This window comes from Dermochelys coriacea, chromosome 7, assembly GCF_009764565.3.
Source record: "Dermochelys coriacea isolate rDerCor1 chromosome 7, rDerCor1.pri.v4, whole genome shotgun sequence".
NCBI lineage: Eukaryota > Metazoa > Chordata > Testudines > Dermochelyidae > Dermochelys > Dermochelys coriacea.
The window spans coordinates 30951585-30972933 of NC_050074.1; the positions used below are offsets into that span (position 1 = coordinate 30951585).

General features: G+C 60.8%; 2 protein-coding genes across 2 annotated transcripts in view; both read right to left on the reverse strand.

Moving 5' to 3' along the window:
- Positions 1 to 98: 98 nt before the first annotated feature.
- RPS6KA4 (ribosomal protein S6 kinase A4) lies at positions 99 to 15702 on the reverse strand. Its single transcript, XM_038410874.2, is given in 28 exon segments — positions 99 to 2733; positions 3052 to 3104; positions 3107 to 3127; positions 3130 to 3210; positions 4397 to 4471; positions 4474 to 4579; positions 6153 to 6344; positions 6630 to 6646; positions 6649 to 6768; positions 6771 to 6798; positions 7031 to 7124; positions 7544 to 7622; positions 7625 to 7676; positions 7846 to 7861; positions 7863 to 7892; positions 7894 to 7967; positions 8505 to 8515; positions 8518 to 8565; positions 8568 to 8664; positions 9020 to 9170; positions 9727 to 9830; positions 10280 to 10360; positions 10760 to 10867; positions 11398 to 11467; positions 11469 to 11511; positions 12533 to 12744; positions 13023 to 13098; positions 15431 to 15702. Coding segments are annotated over 28 exon segments (2295 nt in total). The 5' UTR covers positions 15480 to 15702; the 3' UTR covers positions 99 to 2526.
- The window catches only part of CCDC88B (coiled-coil domain containing 88B), a 29336-nt gene continuing 23507 nt past the window's right edge, over positions 15521 to 21349 (reverse strand). Inside the window, 8 exon segments of the mRNA XM_043518658.1 lie at positions 15521 to 15568; positions 18158 to 18285; positions 18288 to 18434; positions 18792 to 18860; positions 18863 to 18939; positions 19370 to 19465; positions 19636 to 19781; positions 21146 to 21332. Coding sequence (XP_043374593.1) covers positions 15521 to 15568; positions 18158 to 18285; positions 18288 to 18434; positions 18792 to 18860; positions 18863 to 18939; positions 19370 to 19465; positions 19636 to 19781; positions 21146 to 21332 — 898 coding nt within the window.

Genomic DNA, 21349 nt, shown 5'->3' on the forward strand with positions numbered 1-21349 from the left:
ATTCTTTTTAGGAGTCTTGTCTTGTTCCCCTGTCCCCCAGTTTAAAACAGGTTCCTATCTAAATGGTGCAGTGAGAGCAGCTCGATGCAATTCTTTTCAGGAATCTAGCCCAGTGATTCTCTAATGTGTAGCTTGAACTCCTGCTAACACTGCCTAGTTTAAAGTGAAGCTAGTGTACTGTTGAGACCCACTGATACTACTGAAAAGAACTTCTCAGACTTGTGATATAGGCTGTTTATATACTAGACTGGACACCTCTTAGACCAGTACCCTTAATTCCATTCTCAACATTGCACTGGCTAGATAGATGCTTCAATATACACTATCCACAGGCCAGCTTGGTGGCACATTCATTACTGCAGACAATGTTAGGCTACACAGTTGAAGTCCTGCTATGTCCCAATAGGCTACTATCCAGAATCAATCATTGCCCTAAAGGACAGCTGCAGCTAGCCCTGCTAACACTGCCTGCAGTAACTACACTAGGGAACTGTTGATTCTGCCATGCCAGATGAAGGCAGTAGCCAGTAAGCTGGCTGTGGATAGGGGGCGGGCACGCTCCTCCTTTCCCCCAGCACAGGTCTTCTTCAAAGGCTTGAGGAGAGTAGGACACCTATGCCTGGGTGCAAGGAGCAGCGCTGGCCCGCCGAATCACGCCCAACTCCAGAGCGCCCCCCCCCCCGCTGCATTTATACTGACCTCGCTCACCTCATTGGCCACTGTCGGAACCAAGGAGAAGCGACTCCGCCCCACGGACGTACTATAGGAGGCGCCGACGCGCGCAGAAACTTGGAGCTGGCGGGCACGTGGCTACGTTCGTAGCCGGGCGCGGGGGCTTCCCGTCGCCCAGCTGCGGGTCCGAGAGGTGCCGCGGGCCGCTCCGGCGCCTGCAGGGGGCTTGAGATGGGCGCTATGTCCCGTCATGCCCAGCGGCAGCCCAAGGAGTAGAGCTCCGGGACCCGCAGAGGCTCGGTGGCGTCAGAGGAGTTTTATTCTCAAATACAAAATACAGGCGGTTCGCTCAGACGGATGAGAGACGGCTCCCTGGGCGGGGCTACAGGAGCTGCCCCCCACGTCATACTCTCAGGCCCCGCCCCTCGCGTCTAAGTGCAGCTGCACGAGGCGGGCAACTCTTAAGTCCCGAAATCCTCAGCCCCCGACTCTTAGTTGCTCCCAACCGTGGGGGTGGGGGTGCTCAGAGAGCCCCAGGTCCTACCCAACCCCCACGGGGGGAGGGCAGCTGCGGGAACAGACACTAGCCAGCCCTTCCCGCACACCTAAAAGGGGGGTGGGGGGAGAGAGGAACACAAAGGATGGCAGCACCCTGGAAGTGGGATGAAACCAAGCCCCTCTTCCCCATTCTTGCCTCTGACTCCTCACCCCCATGGACCTGTCCTCCTTTCCCCCACCCCCCACAATCTTTGGAGGAGCCAATTGCACAAACACCCCTTAAAGTGACTGATTCAGGCCCCCACCCCACCCCCAAGTCTAAACGAGCCCCTCTCCGTAAACTTTTATGCCCATGCTTCTCCTTCACCCAGCTTGCTCTGAAGGGATGGTCTAGGGTTTAATTTGCTTGGGTGGTGGCTTTCTTTAGCCTCACTCCCAGCTGGGGAAGGGGCGGGGGCCGTACTGTGAGACCACCCCACGCACCCACCCCCAACATTCTTAGTTTAAAAATAGATAGAAATTTCTGTCTCAGTAAAAAAACTCTTCCCTTTTCCCTTTCCCCTCACTTCAATCTTATCCAGTGGGTGCAATTCTAGCCCCCACATTGCAGGGACTAAACATGGGGTACTGTTCATCTCCTTCCCATCTGCTCCATTGCTCATTGGGGGTCCTGCCCCATTCCCCCACAGCAGGGTATGAAATTAATAATGGCTCTGGGAGATGGGGGAGATATTGGTTGAGACATCACCTGGGTCTAGCCCCCTGTTCTGGGGTCTCCCCCAGCATGCAGCCCTGAGAGGAGATGGTGCCCTATGCCACCTGCCCCCCCAAAAAATAAAATAAAATATAATCCAGCACCCCCACCCTCTCTTTGGCTGAGCTAAGGCGACCCTACCGGTCTGACCTTCACTTCTCATTCCAGCCCCAAAGCCTGGCTGAAGGGACCTGCCCTCAGATCTTAAGGGGTGGCGGTGGCAGTACTCATAGGATCCCTCCCCCGTAGGGAACAGCTTCCCCTTCTTCTGCAACAGTGGGTACAGACTTCCATGGAGTGGGGCAACCCTGAACTGTCGGCATCCAAAGACTATCCCCATTTTAGTTCCTGGGGGACTTCACATTTCTGTCACACTGAGACAACCCCCTATAACCCCCAGACATACACAGGGCAACCTTCAGGTTTAAATCAAAATGAAAAAAACAAAAACAAGATGAACGAAAAAAACGTGTGCACATGGGGGGGGGGCAGAATGCCTCCAAAAGAGGCTCATCCCCCCTAAAAAACCCCAAATGAGATACCCGCCCACATTCTCCCCCACAAGCAACAGAGACATAAATAGCCCCCCCACTCCACAGGCGCTACGAGGGGGGGTTGTGGCGGCGGCCAGGTGGTTTGGGGCGCAGGGGCCGGGTGGGGAGTGCTGAGGAGGAGCCAGAGGAGGATGACGAGGAGCTGCGCCGGGCCTCGGCCCCTGTGCTCGACATCTTGAGCTTGCGGCGCTTGGCTAGGGGGGCGTTCTCCACACTCTTCAGGAAGAAGCCCTCACGCTTGCCCTTGTTGAAGGCCTGGGGGGCAAGATATTGGGGGGGGGATGGGATGAGACCAAGAGATTCACCCCCAAACTTCTCCCTGACCTGATCTGTTCCCCCCCCCACCCCCACCCCATATGGCTTATTCCCCATCCCCACCCAACCTATTCAGACCCTCACCTCTTCCTGCCTTACACTATCCTCCCCAAAGCCTCAACCCATCCCCACGCCCCTGCCTAAGAGCCAGTCCCAACATGAGGATACTCAGCCAGTCCCCCGGCCCCCAACCAAGGCTGCCTCCTCCTCCATCACCACCCCAGCTCTCTCATGGCCATGCGCCAGATCCCCCCTCACCATGAAGGCAGCGTTGACCCCTGAGCGCACGGCGGGCCCTGAGGACTCCAGATGGGGGTCATGAGCGGGGTGGAGGGAGGGCACTGCCGTCCTGCAGCCACTCACTGTAGCGCAGTGTCGACATTTTCAGCCGCTTGGAAGGGTCCACAGTCAGCAGCCCTGGAGGGGAAGGAGAACACACCCATAGCTTAGTGATGTGGGGGTTGGCATGAGCAGGATGGCACTTCACCAGCCCTTCCCCTGGGGGAAGCAATACCCCAGCCCCACATACAGTGACAGTGATGGCCATATCTGTGACCAGCTGCGATTGCCAGCAGTCCCAAGTTATGGCACAGCTTTCTAAGCAAGCATATTTATTCTAAAGGTGAAAGCATATGACAGTTCCTACCCCTTGCTAAAGGCTTCACAGAGAGCCTGTCTAACTGGGGTCTCAGCAGGCTAAAGTCCTTCCAACCACAGGCACCGACTCCATGGGTGCTCCGGGGCTGAAATACCTACGGGAGAAAATTGGTGGGTGCTCTGCACCCACTGGGAGCTCCCCGCCCCACCCCAGCTCGCCTCCGCTCCGCCTCCTCCCTTGAGCATGCCATCGTGTCCTGCTTCTCCCCCTGGCTCCCAGTGCTTGCGCCTCAAAACAGCTGTTTTGCGGCAGCAAGTGCTGGAGGGGGGAGAAGGGGGAATGTGGCATGCTCAGGGAAGGAGGTGGGGATTTGGGGAGGGGTCCAATAGGGGCATGGGGGGGCGGGGTTGAGGTGGGGACTTTGGGAAAGGGGATGGAATGGGAGGGGCCGGGGTGGTGTCAGGGCAGGGCCAGGGGGCATGAGCACCCACCAGCGCTGGGAAAAGTTGGCACCTGTGCTTCCAACCTTTCCCAGGAAGGATTGGGCCCCCCCTCGGACAGAAAGGTCTGTCCATTTGCTGGATCAAAGCAGCTCCAAGCCAGATTAAACTCAGGCTATTTATCCAGATATCTCCTCTTGATCTGTTGGTCTCTGGAGAATCCCATCTGAACCAATCTTTGCAGCCTCTCCAGGGGGAGGGACCTCTCTGGGGTGAGTGAATTTGCCTAATGACCACTGCCCCACCCCCGCTATTCTTTGTTCCTGGAGGGCTGTGGTTCCCCCTCCCCCTGGAGTTACACAATCCCTGGCCCACAATGATACAGAAACTTAATACAAAGCTATTACATGAAATTGCCAGATTCACACATGCTACCTCCCACACCTCTTGGGAGAGGGGTTTCCCAAGCCCCACAGCACCCCTTCCATCTGACATGGGGTGAGGGATACACCAGACCCACAGATTCCCACTCCCCAGCGCTTGGAACAGAATCTTATATATTGACCCTTTATTTCATGCCACACTCCTCCTCTGACCAGCTCTTTGGCCTCCTCCGAGACCCCCCTCCAGGCCTCACCTCCAGTGAGAACTGTCCCTCCTTGATCTTGTGCATGATCTCAGCCGCATGGGTTAACGCGCCGCCCTCCTGGCTGCTCTGGAAAGGCACCTGTCCGGACAGCATGGTGTACTGGGGGGTGGGGCAAGAGACAGTGGAGTAGGGGTGTTACCAGACAGTCTGGGTGAAGCTGACTCAGGGCAAATATCAGCAAGCTACCCCAAGGGGGGTGATCCCCCAGCTCCCCAAATCGCCCCCACATACTGGGGACCCAGCCCTTCCGCATGGCTTAGCATTTGCTTTTTCCATTCTAATGGCTCAGAGAGGAACCGAGATTGTGGAAGTGGCTGAGACACAGGGACTCCCTAGTAGAGACTTTGCTTTAAGGCATTTCCCTTCCCTTGCCCTGGAGTAGCCCCACCAGGCAACACGCCCTCACTAACATCCCTCAAGGCCCAACAGCTCTTCAGGACACGGTACTGTTACTCCAGAGGGGTGGGTGTAGGGCTTGGAATAATCGGGGAAAAATTGATGGGTGCTCTGCACCCACTGGGAGCTCCCCGCCCCACCCCAGCTCGCCTCCGCTCCGCCTCCTCCCCTGAGCGTGCCATCGTGTCCTGCTTCTCCCCCAGGCTCCCAGCGCTTGCGCCTCAAAACAGCTGTTTTGCGGCAGCAAGTGCGGGGCGGGGGAGAAGGGGAATGGCATGGCAGGGAAGGAGGTGGGGATTTGGGGAGGGGACCAATAGGGGCATGGAGGGGGGGGAATTTGGGAAAGGGGATGGAATGGGAGCGGGGCAGGGGCGGTGTCAGGGCACCCCATGCTTGGTGCACCAGCTCTTGGAGTCAGGTGACTGCGGCAGAACGGCAGCTTCTGTTATAAAAAATCAGTTTCTAGGCATCATGGTTTGAGGAAAACTGGAAAATGTGAGACCCTGCCTGAGTCTGCAGACAGCCTGAGCTGATTACTGGGGGGAGAGGAGGAGCTCCCTCAGCAAACTGACAGAGGTGCCTGCCTGAGTCTGCCAAGAGCCTGCGCTCATCCTCAGAGAGAGGGGAGCTGCCCTGGGTGTCCCAATGGGATGTTCAATCCCAGCCTCAATGATTTGGGGGGCCCTGCCAACCCCACGCTGCGGGGATGTGGGTGTCTCACAGGACCCCCCTACCCCCAAGCAAAGGAATTCCTCAGAGAAGCCCAGGGGGGCCTGCTGCCGTTCCCAGGAGTGGTGAGAGAAGAGGGGGGCCTCCTGACAGCCCCATTCCATGTGTGGACAGGATTATAATTGTGGGTGGAGCCAAAGTCGAGCCTTGGGAGCCTGTTCTTTGACCCTAGTGGGAGGGGAGGATTAACCCTTTATTTCCTCCCCTCATCTCCCACCCTGACCCTGGAGTCATACGCCTTTATTCTTCCTCTCCTGGAGGGCAGGAAGCCAGACTTGCTCAGGCAGCAGGACATGCAACAAAGCTGTCAGCACTTCCCCTCCTCCCATGAGACTCCATGGGCTGGCGGGGCGGGAGGAGCGCCACCATCTGGTTACATTGTTCAGTCCTGCTGAAATCATTCCCCTCTGGGATGGAGCGCACAGTGCTTATACAGCAGCAGCGGGGAGACTGGAACCCTTCCAGAGCCCTGGGATCGTAATGCTCCCTCCCTGTAGGGATCTGCGGTGCTTTTGTACTCAATGCTGGCCTCCCCCACTATGCATACCAGGATGACACCAAGGCTCCAGAGGTCGCAGGACTCATCATAGCCCTCATCAGTGAAGAGTTCGGGAGCGGCATATTGCAGCGTGAAGCAAGGCGTCTGCATGGGCTGTGAGCCCGAGGGGCGCAGGCGGGCAAAGCCGAAGTCAATCACCTTCACTGGGGCACCCTCTGACTCATCAGCATACAGGATGTTCTGGGGAACAGCAGGAGGATGGGGCCTTGAGCTCCTGGGCAGAGCACCCACCCCCAGGGCCCACACCCCAAAACCCCAGCATCCCAATCGCCCAGACCTCACACCCCTATTCCCCAATCTCCCAAGCGCCACACCACAAAACCCAAGGCCCTGCACCCCGATTCCATGGTCCTCCAAGCCCTACACCCAATCCCCCAAGCCCCTGATCCCCCAATATTTTACCCTAGTCATGCAGCCAATCTCCTGAGGCCCTGCCCCACAAACCTATTCCCATTAGCCCGATACCTCAGGTTTGAGGTCCCGTGCACCACGCCGACGTCATGCATGAAGCTGACAGCTGACACCAGGCTGCGCATGATCTGACTGGCCTCAGACTCGCTGAAATGCTGCTTCTTCTTGATGCGGTCAAGGAGCTCACCCCCCGCAGCAGCTCCATCACCAGGTACGTGTGATACTGCCCAGGGAGAAGTGGGGGGGGTCACTGAGCAGACGGGATCCCGCAACACAGAGACACTGCCCCCACTATGATGCAGCTGCCTCTGGGGGGGGTACAGGGGCTAGTTTCACAAGGATCCCTCGCCCAGCACTGAGATGCAGCCACTTCTGGAGTGGGGTATGGGGGCTGTTGATGCCCAGGGAAGAAGGGGAGTGCTAGTCCCAGGGAGTGCTGACAGGGAAGGGGGTACCTGGTCATGATGAACCTCGTGTAGTTTGACGATGTTGGGGTGAGACTCACACAGCTGCAAAGCCATCACCTCCCTCTGGGTGTTCACCTCCATCCTGGGGGCAGCAGGGAGGAAGATGTTAGCTGAGGCTCCGGAGAACTGCACTGTGGGATGGGGGAAGGGAAGGACCCGGGGGAGGTAGTTGTGGGAAAAGGGGACAGCAAGGGGGTGGGAGGAGTGTTCAGGGAAGGGAGATGATGGGGGGTGGGAAGGCAGCAGGGGAGGGTGAGGGGGGTGTCTGGTGGCTGAAGGGGGAATCTGGAGGCGTTGGGAGGGTCCCATAATGGGTGATGGAGGACAATGGAGAGCCTGGGGGGTCAGCGATGGTGGGGGCAAAGTCCGGAGTGAGGGGTGAGTCTGAGGAGACACCTCTAGAGTTGTTATAGGAGCAGGAGTGGGTGTTCCCATGGGAGTGGGGGGGTTGGTTGCCATAGCAGCTGGAGCATGGGAGGGTTGCCAGGGGAGTACCCCCACCTCTTGCTGATGATCTTGACGGCGAACTCAGTGCCACCCTGGCGCTGCTGGCATCGGCGACACACCGAGAAGCTGCCCCACCCAGCGCTGCCTCCTTCAGGTCCAGGTCATAGAGCTGGAAGAACTGAGAGTCCTGGGGAAGGCAGGAGCATCAGCGGTGCCCACTGCTGGGGAGGGATCCCCCCTTCTCCCCACAGGAACCCTGATGAGGAATCCTGCTCCCACTAAGGCCCCTCCCTCACCATTACTCAGCAGCCCCTGCCACTCCCGCCAAGCCCCGGTCACTCAGGGGGCTCCCCTACCTTCATCATGGCGCTGTGCCACGGCAGCACTGCCCGGGCGCTCCCCCCAGTGCCAGCTCCAGCACATCCGTGGTGATGGCATTGTGGTTGAACAGGATGGAGGGAGCGATGAAGGAGTAGCCCTAAAAGAAGGCGAGAGGGAGAGATAAGACTGGGCCGGTGGCAGGGAGCCTGCAGACATCTCCATGGCTTCAGCACCCAATGGCGACCCCCCCAGCCCCCTGTGGGTCTGGTGGGTGCAGGAGATTACACACACACACACACACACACACACACACACACCAGAGAGCACCCCCACTCTTGTCAGTGAGAGCAGGAGATTCAGGAACCAGTGCCCTCTGCCAGGGTACAGAGCTCAGTGGCCACACACGAAGCTGGCAGGGGTAGGGGATAGCAGGGCAGGGGTCTCCCTTGGAAGACCTGGTCCAGGTTGTGGGGGGTTGCTGATGGGTGAGCAAATGAGAGGGCGGGTGTTGGGGAAACCTCAGCGGGGGGCTCATCTGGAAGACGTGGTCCAGGTTGGGGGGCGGGGGCTCCCGTGGACAAGTACACCCGAAGCGGGGGGGTTGGGGAACCTGGGAAGAGTCAGTCTGGGATGGGAGGGTTCCAGCAGGCAAGCGCACAGGAAGCTGGGGGACCCCAGCAGGGGGGTCTCTCACCTGGAAGACGCGTCCAGGTTGGGCGGGGTCCCGGCGGGCGCGTACACAGGCTCCAGGCGGTGAACTCCTCGGCAAAATTGCGCACGTCCAGCTCGCTGCGGACGATGGGTTTGAACGGAGCCTTCACCCGCCGCGCAGCCAATTCCACCCAGTCCAGGCCCTAGGGGAATATGAGGGTCAGCGTGAGGGGGAGGTGAGTGGGGAAAGGGGTCTAATGCGGGGGAGGGTCCAGCACAGGGCCAGAGCCTAGCTGGGAGGGGCGCGCACGGGGTCTCACTTCCCCAGGGCCACCTCTAGGATTTGGAGTGCTAGCCATGCCCGGGGAGCTGTGTGTGTGGCTGGTGGGGAGGAACATTGCTGGGGGGGGCCTGCATATTGTGGGTGGCCCTACCCGAGGGGGCTGCACTTGGGGGACCCTGCTGGGAAAGGGTGTTGTGCCAGGTGGTGGGAGCCCTGCTGAGGGTCTCAAGCCACGTGTGAGTGGGCTGTGGTCAGGGTATCCCTCTCCCGCTCACCTTGAAGAAGGGGTGCTCCTTGATGTCCTGGGCCCCATTGGGCCCCGAGCCCAGGCGTTTCTTGGGGTCCTTGCACAGCAGCTTCTGCAGCAGGTCGCGTGCCACGGGGCCGATGACAGTTGGGAACGGGGGCTGGCACTTGAGGATGCGTCTGTGGCACAGACGCTCCGTTACCCACAGTCCCTGCCAAGCCCCCTCCCTGCCCCCCATTACCCAGCCACCCCTGCCAATCCCCCCTCCCCACCTCCCATTACCCAGCCACCTCTGCCAATTCCCCTCCCATTACCCAGCCGCCCCCACCAATCCGCCTCCCCCGCCCCATTACCCAGCCGCCCCGCCAATCCCTGCTCCCCGTCCCGTTACCCAGATACCCGTCAATCCCTGTTCCCTGCCCCCCATTACCCAGATGCCCCTGCCAATCCCCCCTCCCCACCTCCCTGTTACCCAGCAGCCCCTGCCAATCCCCCTCCCCATCCCCCGTTACCCAGCCAACGCCCTCCCTGCCCCGTTACCCGGCAGCCCCTGCCAATCTCCCCGTTACCCAGATGCCTCTGCCAATCCCCTCCCTGCCCCCATTACCAATCTGCCCCTGCCAATCCCCCCACCCACGCCCCATTACCCAGCAGCCTCTCCAATCCCCCCTCCACATTATCCCCAGCTCCAGACAATCCCCCTCCCTGCACCCCATTACCCAGCAGCCCCCTCACCTGGACACCTCGGCCTGCGTGTTCTTCTCCCCCTCCAGTGTAAAGGGCGAGGCCCCCGTCAGCAGCTCAAACATCAGGATCCCCAGGCTCCACCAGTCGACAGACTGTGCGGGAGAGGGGTAGTGATGAGCCAGGAGCCCCCCAAGACTGACCCCACCTCCCCTGCTGGGGTGGGCAGTGAACCTGGAATGACACCCTTCCCCCAGTAGACAGCCCCCCCCAACCCTCCCGACACTGCTGCTGGGGTGGAGTGACAGGCTGATACCCCCCTGCCAGCCAGCCCCTCATTTGCCTGCAATACCCATCTCCCCCCCTGCTCAATTTACCCCCCTCCTGCTCCCTCACTGCTCTTTGCCACTCCCTCCGACCTTACTGTGCCCCCTCAGCCACACCTTTCCCCCCACTCCTCTCATCTTGCCATGCCCCTCACTTCTCCCACCCCCTTCTCCCACATCTCTGCCCCCTATGGAACCCCTGGCTCCCTTGCCATACCCCTCCCACACCATGCCCTCCCATTCATTACGCCCTTCCCCCAACCCCCCCCTCCACTCACCTTGCCATGCCCTGACTTGCTGCGGATGATCTCGGGGGCCATGTACTCGATGGTGCCGCAGAAGGAGAAGGTGCGATCTTTCTGTGGGAGAGGATGAGAAAAATGTGGGGGCTCAGTGCCAAGGTCCCCACTATGAAGCCCCCCCAAGGAAGAGAGGCTGCACCTCTTCCCAGGCCCCAAACACTAGTGACCAGTGGAGGGGGCAGAGCAAAGAGACACCCCCTTGGGAAGCAAAGAGACTCTCTGTTCCCTGCTTTTTATCAGAAAGATGGGGAGGGGCACAGAGTGAAGGCAGGGAGATCCCTGTGGGAAGGGGCAAATTCCTGGAGGCAGAATGGGGAGGCTCTCTAGGGGAAGGATATTGGGGAATTCCCAGGGGGCAGGGTGAGGGGATGGGGGAGGAGTCCCCAGGGGCAGGATATTGAGGTCCCCAGGGGAGGTTATGGGGGGATCATCGGGAGCAGGGTGTGGGTGTCTGACCTCCTCGGTGAGGAACTCCTTGCTGAGGCCGAAGTCAGTGAGCACCACGTGCCCTTCGCTGTCCAGCAGGATGTTCTCCAGCTTCACATCCCGGTAGATGATGCCCAGCTGCAGATGAGCACAGGCTCAGAACAGGCATTCCCCAAAGCCTGCATCCCCCACGTCCACCCGCAACATGGCTCCTCAGTGCCCCTCTGATCTGGAGTGCCATCCTCCAAGAACGCCTACAGGACAGCACACCCATAGTCCCCGTGGCATGGCCCAAGAGCCCCCCAGGAACCCCTACAGGACAGAACCCCCATAGCCCCCATGGCACCAAGAGGCCCCCAGGAACCCCTACAGAACAGCACCCTCACAGCCCTTGCGCATGGTCCAAGAGCCCCTAGGAACTCCCTACAGGACAACACTCACATAGCCCATGCGCACAGACCAGGAGCCCCCTAGGAATTCTCTACAGGACAGCACCCCCCGTATTCCCTGTGGCATGGCCCTTCAAAGCACTTCCATAGCAGAACAGTCTACCTGGTCTCTGGAGTATCCTCTCCAGATATTTCCCATCCTCCCAGAACATTCACCCCCTGGAAAGTGGATGCCTGTCCTGCTCCCTCCTGCCCCACCCCTTAGACACATCCCCCCACCTTGTGCAGATGCTCCAGTGCCAGCACGATCTCCCCGGCATAGATCCGCACCTCCTCCTCCGTGAAATGGGCGCTGGTACAGATGGGTGAAGAGCTCCCCCCCACTCACATAGTCTGCAGGGTGAGGGAGGACAGGGAGTGAGAACCCAGCACCCACAGCCAGTCCCCTCCCCAGCCCCAGCCCCTCTCAGTTTGGTCTGGATTCCCTCACACCCCATGGCATGGTAGGGTGCCGTATGCCTCCCCTATTGCTCCACCCTCACTGCCTCTCCCCCAGGAAAACTTGGGGAGGTGGTAGGGTTAAAAGGAAAATTTTCCCCAAAAGCCCGTGCCTGGCAGAAATTTTTGATTTTTTTATCAAAAAAACAAATGATGCACCGTACATCTCCCATGATGCACCATAGTCCTGGCCCTCTCCCCCCAGCACTGATAGTGTCATGAGTCCCTTGCTGTGGTGCATCCTGGGAGATGTTGTTTGGGTGCCTCACATGCTCATTCTCTGCTATACACCAAGTTCCCTGGTTGAACCACATCTCCCACAATGCATCACAGCCTCCCCTTGCTGATTGGCTTGAGCTCCTCATGGGAGCTGTAGGTCAGCTGCCTCACACACCCCATTCTCCTCTATAGGCTAAGCTCCCTGGACAGACAACATCTCCCATAATGCATCATAGTTGCCCCCCCATTTGGAGACACCAAGTGGTGTGTCAGAAGCCCATGGCCTGGTGCACCATGGGAGATGTAGTCCAACCAAGCTGCACAGTACATAAAGGATAGGAGTGCAAGGTATCTGAACTACAACTCCCATCAGACATGGCAGCAGTACTTCTCTATCATAATAGTTCCGTTTTTTAATTCCTGCTGAAAAACTTGAAAATTTTCCCCTGGAAAAGTTAGGCAAAACCATTTCCCCCTCTGTTTTCATCGAATATTGCTGTGGAAAACAACACTGGTCTTTCTCCAGCTCCACCTACTGCCCCACCCTAGAGTCTCCCTGCTCCCCCACCTGCTGGGTCCCATTGTCCTACCCTCCCCATTCCCTTGGATCCACTCTGCACCCTGGCATCTGCCACACCCCATCCCCTGGGTCCCAGCGTCCCACCCTCCCCTGCCCCCTCCTAGGGGTCCCCCATACCCAGGATGAGGTGCAGCTTGGAGCCAGTCTGGAAGGCATAGTGCAGGGTCACTAGGAAGGGCGATGCCCGCACGTGCTCCAGCACAGCCCGCTCAGTGCGTGTATGCTCCGTGGTCTTGGCCTTCTGCACAATGGCCGCCTTGCGCAGCACTTTCATGGCATACAGCTTCCCCACGTCGTGGCCTGTCATCTTGCGCACCAGGAACACTTTTCTCGTAGGCTGGGGATACAAAGGGGCATCAGAGGATCTTCTTGTAGGCTGGGGGCCCAAAGGGGACATCAGGAGGATCCCAGGAGACTGGGGAGACGATGGGACCCAGGAAAGTGGGGATGGGAAAAGCAGGCTCAGGGAGGCAGGGGACCTTCCTATAGGCTGGGAGAGAGGGGATTGATGGGCAGGGCGCCATTCCATTGGGAGGAGGAATGGGGTCACAGCCCCCAGTGCACCTCCAGTGCCCCTCTCCATGGTACAGCCCCCAGTGTCCCCCACTCACCTCCAGTTCCCAGCACCTTGAGCAGTTCAAAGTTCTCCATGCCAACTTTCTCTTCATGGCCAGTCAGGTTTGCTGCCACAGAGACAATTATGCGGATGGGGGGGTCAAAGCCAGCCTGGGGCCCAGTGCTACCCTTCCCCACATGCTCACCACAAACCTTACCCTTCACCTTCTCTCACACTATCCCAGCCCACGGGCCCACACACCTCACCCTCTCATCCCATGCCGCAGGCCCATACTCTCTGCCTTGTCTTCCCACCTCATCCCAAACCCCCACCTATGGGCCCATGCCCCCGTCTCACCCCACACCCAGCTCAGGCCCATCCCCCACTAAATGTCCCTGCTTATCCCTGCATCCTGCTGCACCTCAGCCCCCACCCCCTGCCTCAGCCTCTCCCCCAGGGATGGGTGGGGTCAGGGTGCAGCGAGGAGGAGCCCCCGTTTCCTGCTGGTGACTCACAGCAGGCTTTGGTGCCAAGGGGCTGGGCGGGCCTGGGCCTGGGTCCAGCAACTCCCATCCCCATAGACACCCTGGGACCAAGCCAGGGTGGGGTGAATTGGGGGATCACCCCTCCATTTTCAGGTGGGGACACTGACTTATTCCCCCACATCCCTGTGGTGCTGCCTAGTGGGAATCCTGGATGCCACTTTCCTCTGCCCCAAAGGGGGTTCCCAGGATCGAGGGGCACCTGGGTCTGGTGGAAAATGTGGAGGGCGGGGGTATGAAGTGCCCAGAGACATTGCCTTCTGCCCATAGGGATGGCAAGGTGAGGGGCACCCCACAGCCTCCTGTGAAAGGGGGCACAGAGTTCAGGATGCAGTGGGGAAACAGGAAGCCTGCAGCAGGGAGGAGCTTGGGGTGAGATCACCTGCTTAACAACACCCCGCCAACTCTGGCCAGATCTCCCTACGTCCCCCCACCATACCTGTCCCCCTCCCGCAGGTTCCCCACAGGCTGCGGGTGCACTACCCTGCCCCTGCAAGTTCCTGGCAGCTACAAGGAGGCTTCTGCTTCTTTCTCTCAACCCCTCACATGTCCTGGGAGGTCCCAATCTGCCCATGCGACCCTACTCAGCTGGCACCGAGTGGCAGGTACCAGGATGGCCACCTGGTACCACCCCTCTCGCTCCGTCCTCCATTGCAAAGGCTCCAGGACTCCAGATGGGAGGCTGCCCAAGCCCAGAATGGTGAGTGTCCCCTGTCCATCCCCCACCCACTCGGGACAGGGGCTTCCCATAGGTTTAAACAGGCATCACCCGGGGCTGCCATGCAAGAGACCCTAGCACCCAGGCAGGCAGTGTGAGCTTTCTTGCAGCAGGACCCAGCTCGGGACAGGTTAGGCATGAATCTGGCACCAGTGGTGGATGAGAGCCCACTGCCCAGCTTTGGGTGGGTAGGGCAGCCTGCCCGTGATGCAACCCCTACCCCATTGCCAGTGTCACACACACCCCGGCTAGCATCCATCCCCCCACGCAGTCCCTATCCCTCTGTCCATGTCACACACACCCAGGTAGCACCAGGCCTTACTGCCCATGTCCCTGGCTACCCCCACTTCCCTAGCAGGCTGTGTCTCATACGCCTCCAGCTCGTGAGCCCTTCAAGCTGCCAGTCCCTGGGGAAGGGGGTGCAATGACTAATCCCCACCCCCGCTCCCCTGTTGCTGCTGCCCACCCACGGGGCTGAGTCTGCATTGATGGGGGGTGTGTGATAGGGCTGTAGGGAGAAGAGGGGCAGGGCCACCTCCGCATGGCTCTGCACTTCCTCTCCCCCAACAGCCACCCTACTCCCAACCATTGCCACCAGGGGCCCTGCACCCCCAAAGGTCCCAGGGGACATGCATAGTTCAAACCAATGGCCCCCTGCGCCCCTGAACTGCACTCACCACCCCCTCTTTTTCCCTGCACCCCAGCACTGCACCCTCCTCCCTGCACTCGGCCACTGAACCTGCCACCCCCTCCTTCTCCCTGTACTCTAGCACTGAACCTGACTCCCTGCACACCGGCACTGCACCCGCCACCTCCTCCTTCTCCCTGCACACCGGCACTGCACCCGCCACCTCCTCCTTCTCCCTGCACCCCAGAACTGCACCCGCCACCTCCTCCTTCTCCCTGCACACCGGCACTGCACCCGCCACCTCCTCCTTCTCCCTGCACACCGGCACTGCACCCGCCACCTCCTCCTTCTCCCTGCACCCCAGAACTGCACCCGCCACCTCCTCCTTCTCCCTGCACCCCGGAATTGCAGCCCCCCCCTTTCTTCCACTGCTCCCGGGACTTGCCCTCCTTCCCCCGAGACCAGCAACGGCCCCTAACCTGCGCACCAAGCCCTCCAGGCCCCCTGCACCCCGACACGGTGCCCCCCTCCCGGCCCCTGCGCCCCGCCGGGCCCGCTCCCCGCCCAATACCGTCCGTGAGCGGCAGCTCCACCATCTCCTCCTCTGCCCCGTCCCCCATGGCCGCGCCGGCCGGGATCTGCTCGGCTCGGCTCGGCTCGGTTACATGGCCCGGGCCCGGCGCTTCCTGGTGCCGCCGCCGCCCCGGGCCTGACTCAGGCGGCAGGAATGTGACAGCGAGCGGGGAGCTGAGCGCAGGGACCGCCCCGGGGAGGGACCGACAGACCCCCCGCCTCCGGGGTCCCCACGGTCCCGCACCCCCGCCAGGGAAAGGAACAGACAGATCCCCACCCCGCACGCCATAGGACCCTCACCCCAGGATCCACACCTCCCGAGAACCCCAGATCCCCTAAGGAACCCCCCGGATCCCGCCCCGGGGGAGGGACCAACAGACCCGCCTCAGGTCCCTCACCCCAGACAAATCACCCCACAGGTGTCCCAGTGATGACCCCCCCTCCTGCCACCCAGACCCTGGGGAGGGACCAGACACCTGTCCACAAGGGACCCCCTGCACCACCATAGGGACCCCCAGATCCTGTACTCCTGTGGACCCCCCTGCATCCCATAGGGGACCCCCCTGGATCCGGCCCCACCCCAGGGAAAGACTGACAGGCCCCTCTATGCCCCCCAACTCTAGGGAGGGACAGACCAACCCCACACTTGCTGTGGACCTCCCAACCCCCATAGGGAACCCCTTGGTTCCCATACCCCTGCCCCAGGAAGGTAGAGAGGACCTCCCCATACACTCCCTTGAGGACATGCTCCCTGCACCCCCCCCCAGGAAATCCCCAGGATCCCATACCCCCTGTCCAGGGGAGGGACCAAATGACCCCACACACTCCCTATAGGGAACCCCTCCAGGATCCTGCACCCCCAGCCCTGGGGAGGGACCGACAGATCCCCCTGCACCCTCCATAGGGAACCCCCATGATCCCAACCTCTTGACCAAGGGCAGAACCAACAGACCCCCCCACGCTCCACACACACCTCCTGAGGACCCTCATGCACCCCCCTCCCACAGACAAACCTGAAAAGGGTAGGATCCCAATGTGAGCTCCCCCACAAACTTGGATTCCCCCACCTGCCTGCCCCATAGAGGGATTCGGTTGGGGGTGGAGGTGTGGAACAGAGTGGGGCGGGGGGTGTGGAGCTGGTGGGGGGATCAGTGGGGAGGCAGGGGCGGTGGTGCAGAGTGGGGGGGTGTAGTGGGGAAGTGCTACAGAGCTGGTTGGGGTGCAGTGGGGAGGTGAGGGAGGTGGTGCAGAGCAGGGGATGCAGTCAGAGGTGGTGCAGAGCAGAGGGTGCAGAGCTGGTGGGGGGGATGTAATGGGGAGGAGGGGAGGGTGCAGATCTGTTGGTGCAGTTGGGAGGTGGTGCAGAGTGGGGGGTGCAGTGCAGAGGTGGGGTGTAGTTCAAAGCAGTGGGCAGAGCTGGTGAGGGAGGTGGTGCAGAGCGGGGGATGTAGTGGGGAGGAAGGGGACGTAGTGCAGAGTGGGAGGTGGAGGATGCAGTTGGGAGGTGGGGGAGGTGGTGCAGAGCGTGAGGTGCAGTGGGGAGTTGGGGGACATGGTGCAAGGCAGGGGGTGCAGTGGGGTGGTGCAGCAGGGGGTGCAGTGGGGAGATGGGAGGATGCAGTGCAGAGGTGGTGCAGAGCGGGTGTGCAGTGGAGAGGTAGGAGGATGCAGTGTGGAGGTGGTGCAGAGCAGGGGGTGCAGTGGGGGTATGGGAGGATGCAGTGGGGAGGTGTGCAGAGCGGGAAGTGCAGTGAGGAGGCGGTGCAGAGCAGGAGGTGCAGAGCGGAGGTGGTGCAGAGCGGGGAGTGCAGAGCTGAAGGAGGCAGAAAGGGCTCCTGGATTGCGGTTGTGAAAGTGGTGTAACCATGAAAGCGGAAGGACTGATGGCGCAAGAGCCATGTGGGGCAGGCTGGGAGGAAACCCCTTCCCCCCCATTGGTGCCTGGGGGGAACGGGCAAGGCGGTGGGGAGGGGCAAGGGGAGGAAATGGAAGGGGCATGGGGGAGTGAAGGGGCGGGAGCAAGCGTGATGTGGGTGGGGCGGGTGGAATGACAGCAGCAGACGGGACGATAAATAATACATTTTATTTCTAATTTAGAAATACAATACAAATCCTGAGCCAGTGTCAGGGCAGGAGTCCCTGTGGGGTGGAAGAGATAAGGGGCTGAGATGGGGTGGGGGGAAGAGCCAATTCTCTGTGCCCCTGGCATGTTGCTGGAGGATCCTGGGAGCTGGGGCTGTAGCAGGACCCCTTCCTGGTTCGGTTCCCTGCGTCGCTGCCATCCAGGCAGGGCTGAGCTGGGCTCACTGACTGAGCTGGGCAAGAGCGGTGCCTTCTCCTTCCCTTGCGGTAGCCCTGGGCAGAGATAAGACCCCCAGTTACACCTGCCCCAAGCCCCCAGTCGATCTCAGCTCTCTGGATCACCTGCCGTGCTCCAACTGGACCTCCCCCACTCCAGAGGCGATCCCCTCCCTCCCCCCCACTCTCTTCTGGTTGTTGAGGGAAAATCTCTCTCTCGGCCCTCCATCTGGGAGTGACACCCCCAACCAGTTCCTGCCCCCATCTGGGGGTGACACCCCAATGTCCCCTCTTATCCAAAGATGATGCCCCCCAGTCCCTGCCCCCATAACTTAGGGACAACACCCGATATCTGGAGTAAAGTCTCCCCCAGTCCCTGCCCCCACAATCTCTCTCTGTATCCCCACATTCGGGGATGACACCTCACCTCTCCCTCGCTGCCAGCACTGGGGAGTCTCTGCCCCTCCTGGGGCTCCCAGGAGACAGCGGCCTCCTCGCAGGAGCCCCCCAGGAAGGCAAGGGGGCGCTGGCGCTGGCGGAAGCGCTGCCGGGGGTGGCGTCCCCAGGCCCGAAGGACTCGCTGACCAGGACACGGGAGCTCAGCTTGCGCCGATTTAGCCGCAGGTACATCCTCTGGGTGTCGGGCAGGCTCAGCATGCTGCTGGCCTTGCGCAGGGGCACAGGTGAAGCAGGGGTGCTGGAGTCTGTGGGCAAAGCTGGACTTAGTGGGGCAGGGGATGGTGAGTCCTGCATGGGAGCACCTTGCACTGCCATCCCGGATGCCTGGGTCCCATCCCTGGCCTGGTTTTCCCCCACCCCTAGGGGCTGGGAGCACTGAGGGGCCATCCCGGAAGCCTGGGTCCCATCCCCTGTCCCAATCTCTTCTCATCCCTAGGGCTGCAAGCACTTCAGGGCTGTCCTGGATGCCTGGGTCCCATCCCCTGCCCCAGTCCCCCTGGGGGCTGTGAGCACCGTGGGACTGTCCAGGATGCCTGGGTCCCATCCCCTGTCCTGATCTCTCCTCCCCACACCCCACTAGGTGGAGGGTCCTGGACACTCACCCCCATCAGGTGCGCGTCCATCCTGCCCAAGTCCCGGCAGGTTCTCAATGCTATTGGGCCCCTCCGCCAGGGGCGCTGCTGTTCCCGGCAGGGCTCACGCCGTGGCTTCATTAGCTTCTTCATCATGTCCGCGATCCAGTTGCTCTTCCTGCGGGGTAGAGGGAGCGGGAGGGTCTCATGCTTCCTGGCAGGAGCTGGGGGGCCTAGGCCAGCCCCCCCCATCCTGGGAGATTCCACCCCCCAACACTGACCCATGCAGGGGCACTCAGGTCAACTGTCAGGGAGGGTCCCTGGCTCAGGCTGGCCCTGGGGAGCAATTCTAGGCTCTGGGGGTGTATCCCTAGTTTGAGGAAAAAAAGGGGGGTCCCCTGTCTGGGGCCAGCTTTGGAAGGTTGGTGGCTCAGTTTGTTTCAGGGGATGGGGGGCCCAGGGTGGCAGAGAAGGGTCCCAGGCGGGCAGGTGTGGAAGTCCATGGCAGCGGGAGGGTCTGTGGCTAGCCCTAGGAGATTCCCTTGGCTGGGGTTGGCCCCTGCGGGGTCCATGGCTGGGGCCAGCCCTGGGGGGGTGGACACACTCACTTGCTCTTGGGAAGTGCTGGCTCCAGCACTCGGTACTGGTCCATTATCTTCTCCACCAGCTTCTGTTTCTCCCGGCGCAGCTCGTTCAGCTTATCCCTGGGGGGTGAGCACAGGACAGCGTCTGAATCTGCGGGTGACCTCCCTGCCCGCTGTACTCCCCAGCCAGACTGCCCTGCCCCCTGACACCCCCAGCCAGCCTCACCAATCTGCCCCCTCCCTGTACACTTCCCCCACTGGCCCAAGGAAGGCACTCAGGGGGCACTCACAGGTGCTGGCGCTGCTCCGAGTGATACTGCTCCCGGCTCTCCATGCTGCGCTCCAGCAGGGTGCGGTTCTCCTTGCTCAGTTTCTGGATCTCCTGCAGCAGGTGTCGGTTCTCCTCCTCCTGGTTCCCCTTCAGCTGGGCCAGGAGCTGAGGAGCAGCAGAGTTATGAATAGGACAGGCCATGCCCCTCTGGGCTCCCCCCACAGAGGGAGTGGGGCTGGAGGTGCAGAATGGGGAAAGCACTCTCTGATCAGGGGGTTCAGTGGGGAGGACCAACTCCCATTGTTTACTTGGAGCAGTGGGAGCTGGGCTGTGGGTGGTGTGATGGAGTGCGAAATTTTCACAATCGGGATGAATAGTGTGTGTGCCTCAGTTTCCCCTATGTGGTGCCTGGTTAACTAGATGGAAAAGATGGTTTACTCCTTGCAGAGACCCAGAGATATAGGTGTGTCTAATACCTGGGGTCTGGGCGCAATGCCCATGGAGAGTCCCAGAAGACAAAGGCCAGTCCAGTTGGCCGGACATTTGGCACCTGGTGACTAACGACCATGGATGCCCCCAGCTTAGGAAGCCAGCAGTGTGACCAGCTGAAGAGGAAGGACTAAGGAGGGCCAGGTGACAATGGTTGCCAGGAACGAGGACAAAGGACTGGGGAGGGGCCAGGTGGGGTTGTTAAGTGTGGGTGACTGGGACTAAAGGGGGGCGGGGACAGAGGGCTCTGGACAGTACCAGAAGGACTTGGCTGTAACTTTCCGTTCTCTGTGTTAACGAAGGACTTTCGAGGCTGTGTTCCACGCACCTAATAAACCCTCCTGCTGTGACGGCGCTGGCTGAGGGACTCCAGGTTAAGGAAGTCGGGGGTTCGCTGCTCCCTTCGGGTGTGTAAGTCTCCCTCAGGTGCCCAGTTCAGGTGGACTCGCTGAGGGAAGCTTGCAGCGTGACCTAGGGGTGCTGAAGGCTCCAAGGTTTGAAGCCAAGAGCCCTGCCCTAGTGAGAGTGTGACCCTCGGGAGCTGACACACTGAAGGGGTCCTCCCAGAGGCTGTTTCAGAGCACCGGGGCTGTGGATCTGTGGTAGGTGGCTAGTGGGGTGGGGGTCTGGAGGTATCAGGGGGTCTGCATGGGTCTCCAACGGGGGGCGCAGTGGGGGAAAGCTGGGCTGGGAAGAGAAAGGTATCGGGCAGTGTGTGTGTTCTTGGTGGGGTCAGACTGGGGGATGGAGTTGGGGGAGGTCAGGGGTTGCACATCTTGCACTGGTCTCTGGGTAGGATACAATGGGGGGTTCAGGCTGGCGGAATGGAGCTGGGAGGTACAAGGGGTGGAATTGGGGGTAGTGGGTTCCACACCTCGCTCTGCTCCCCAGTAGGGATGCCTTGGGGGGCAGGCTGGGGGGTAGGGGTACCACAGGCAGGGTTGGGGGCTGCACACCTCGCTCTGGTTTCTGGGGGAACATACAGTGGGGGGTTCAGGCTGGGGGCAGGGGTACCGCAGGCAGGCTTGGGGATTGCACACCTCACACTGGTCTCCGATCCGGCCCAGCGCCACCTCCAGCTGGTGGTTCTGCTCCCGCAGGGCGGTGCCCTCAGCCTCCAGCCGCGCCTGCTCCAGCTGCAGTCCCGTCAGCCGGCCCCGCAGGCCCCGCAGCTCCCCTTGCTGCTCCTCCTGTGCTCGCTCGGCTGCTGCCAGCGCCGCCTGCACCCTGCGCAGGGCGAGGGG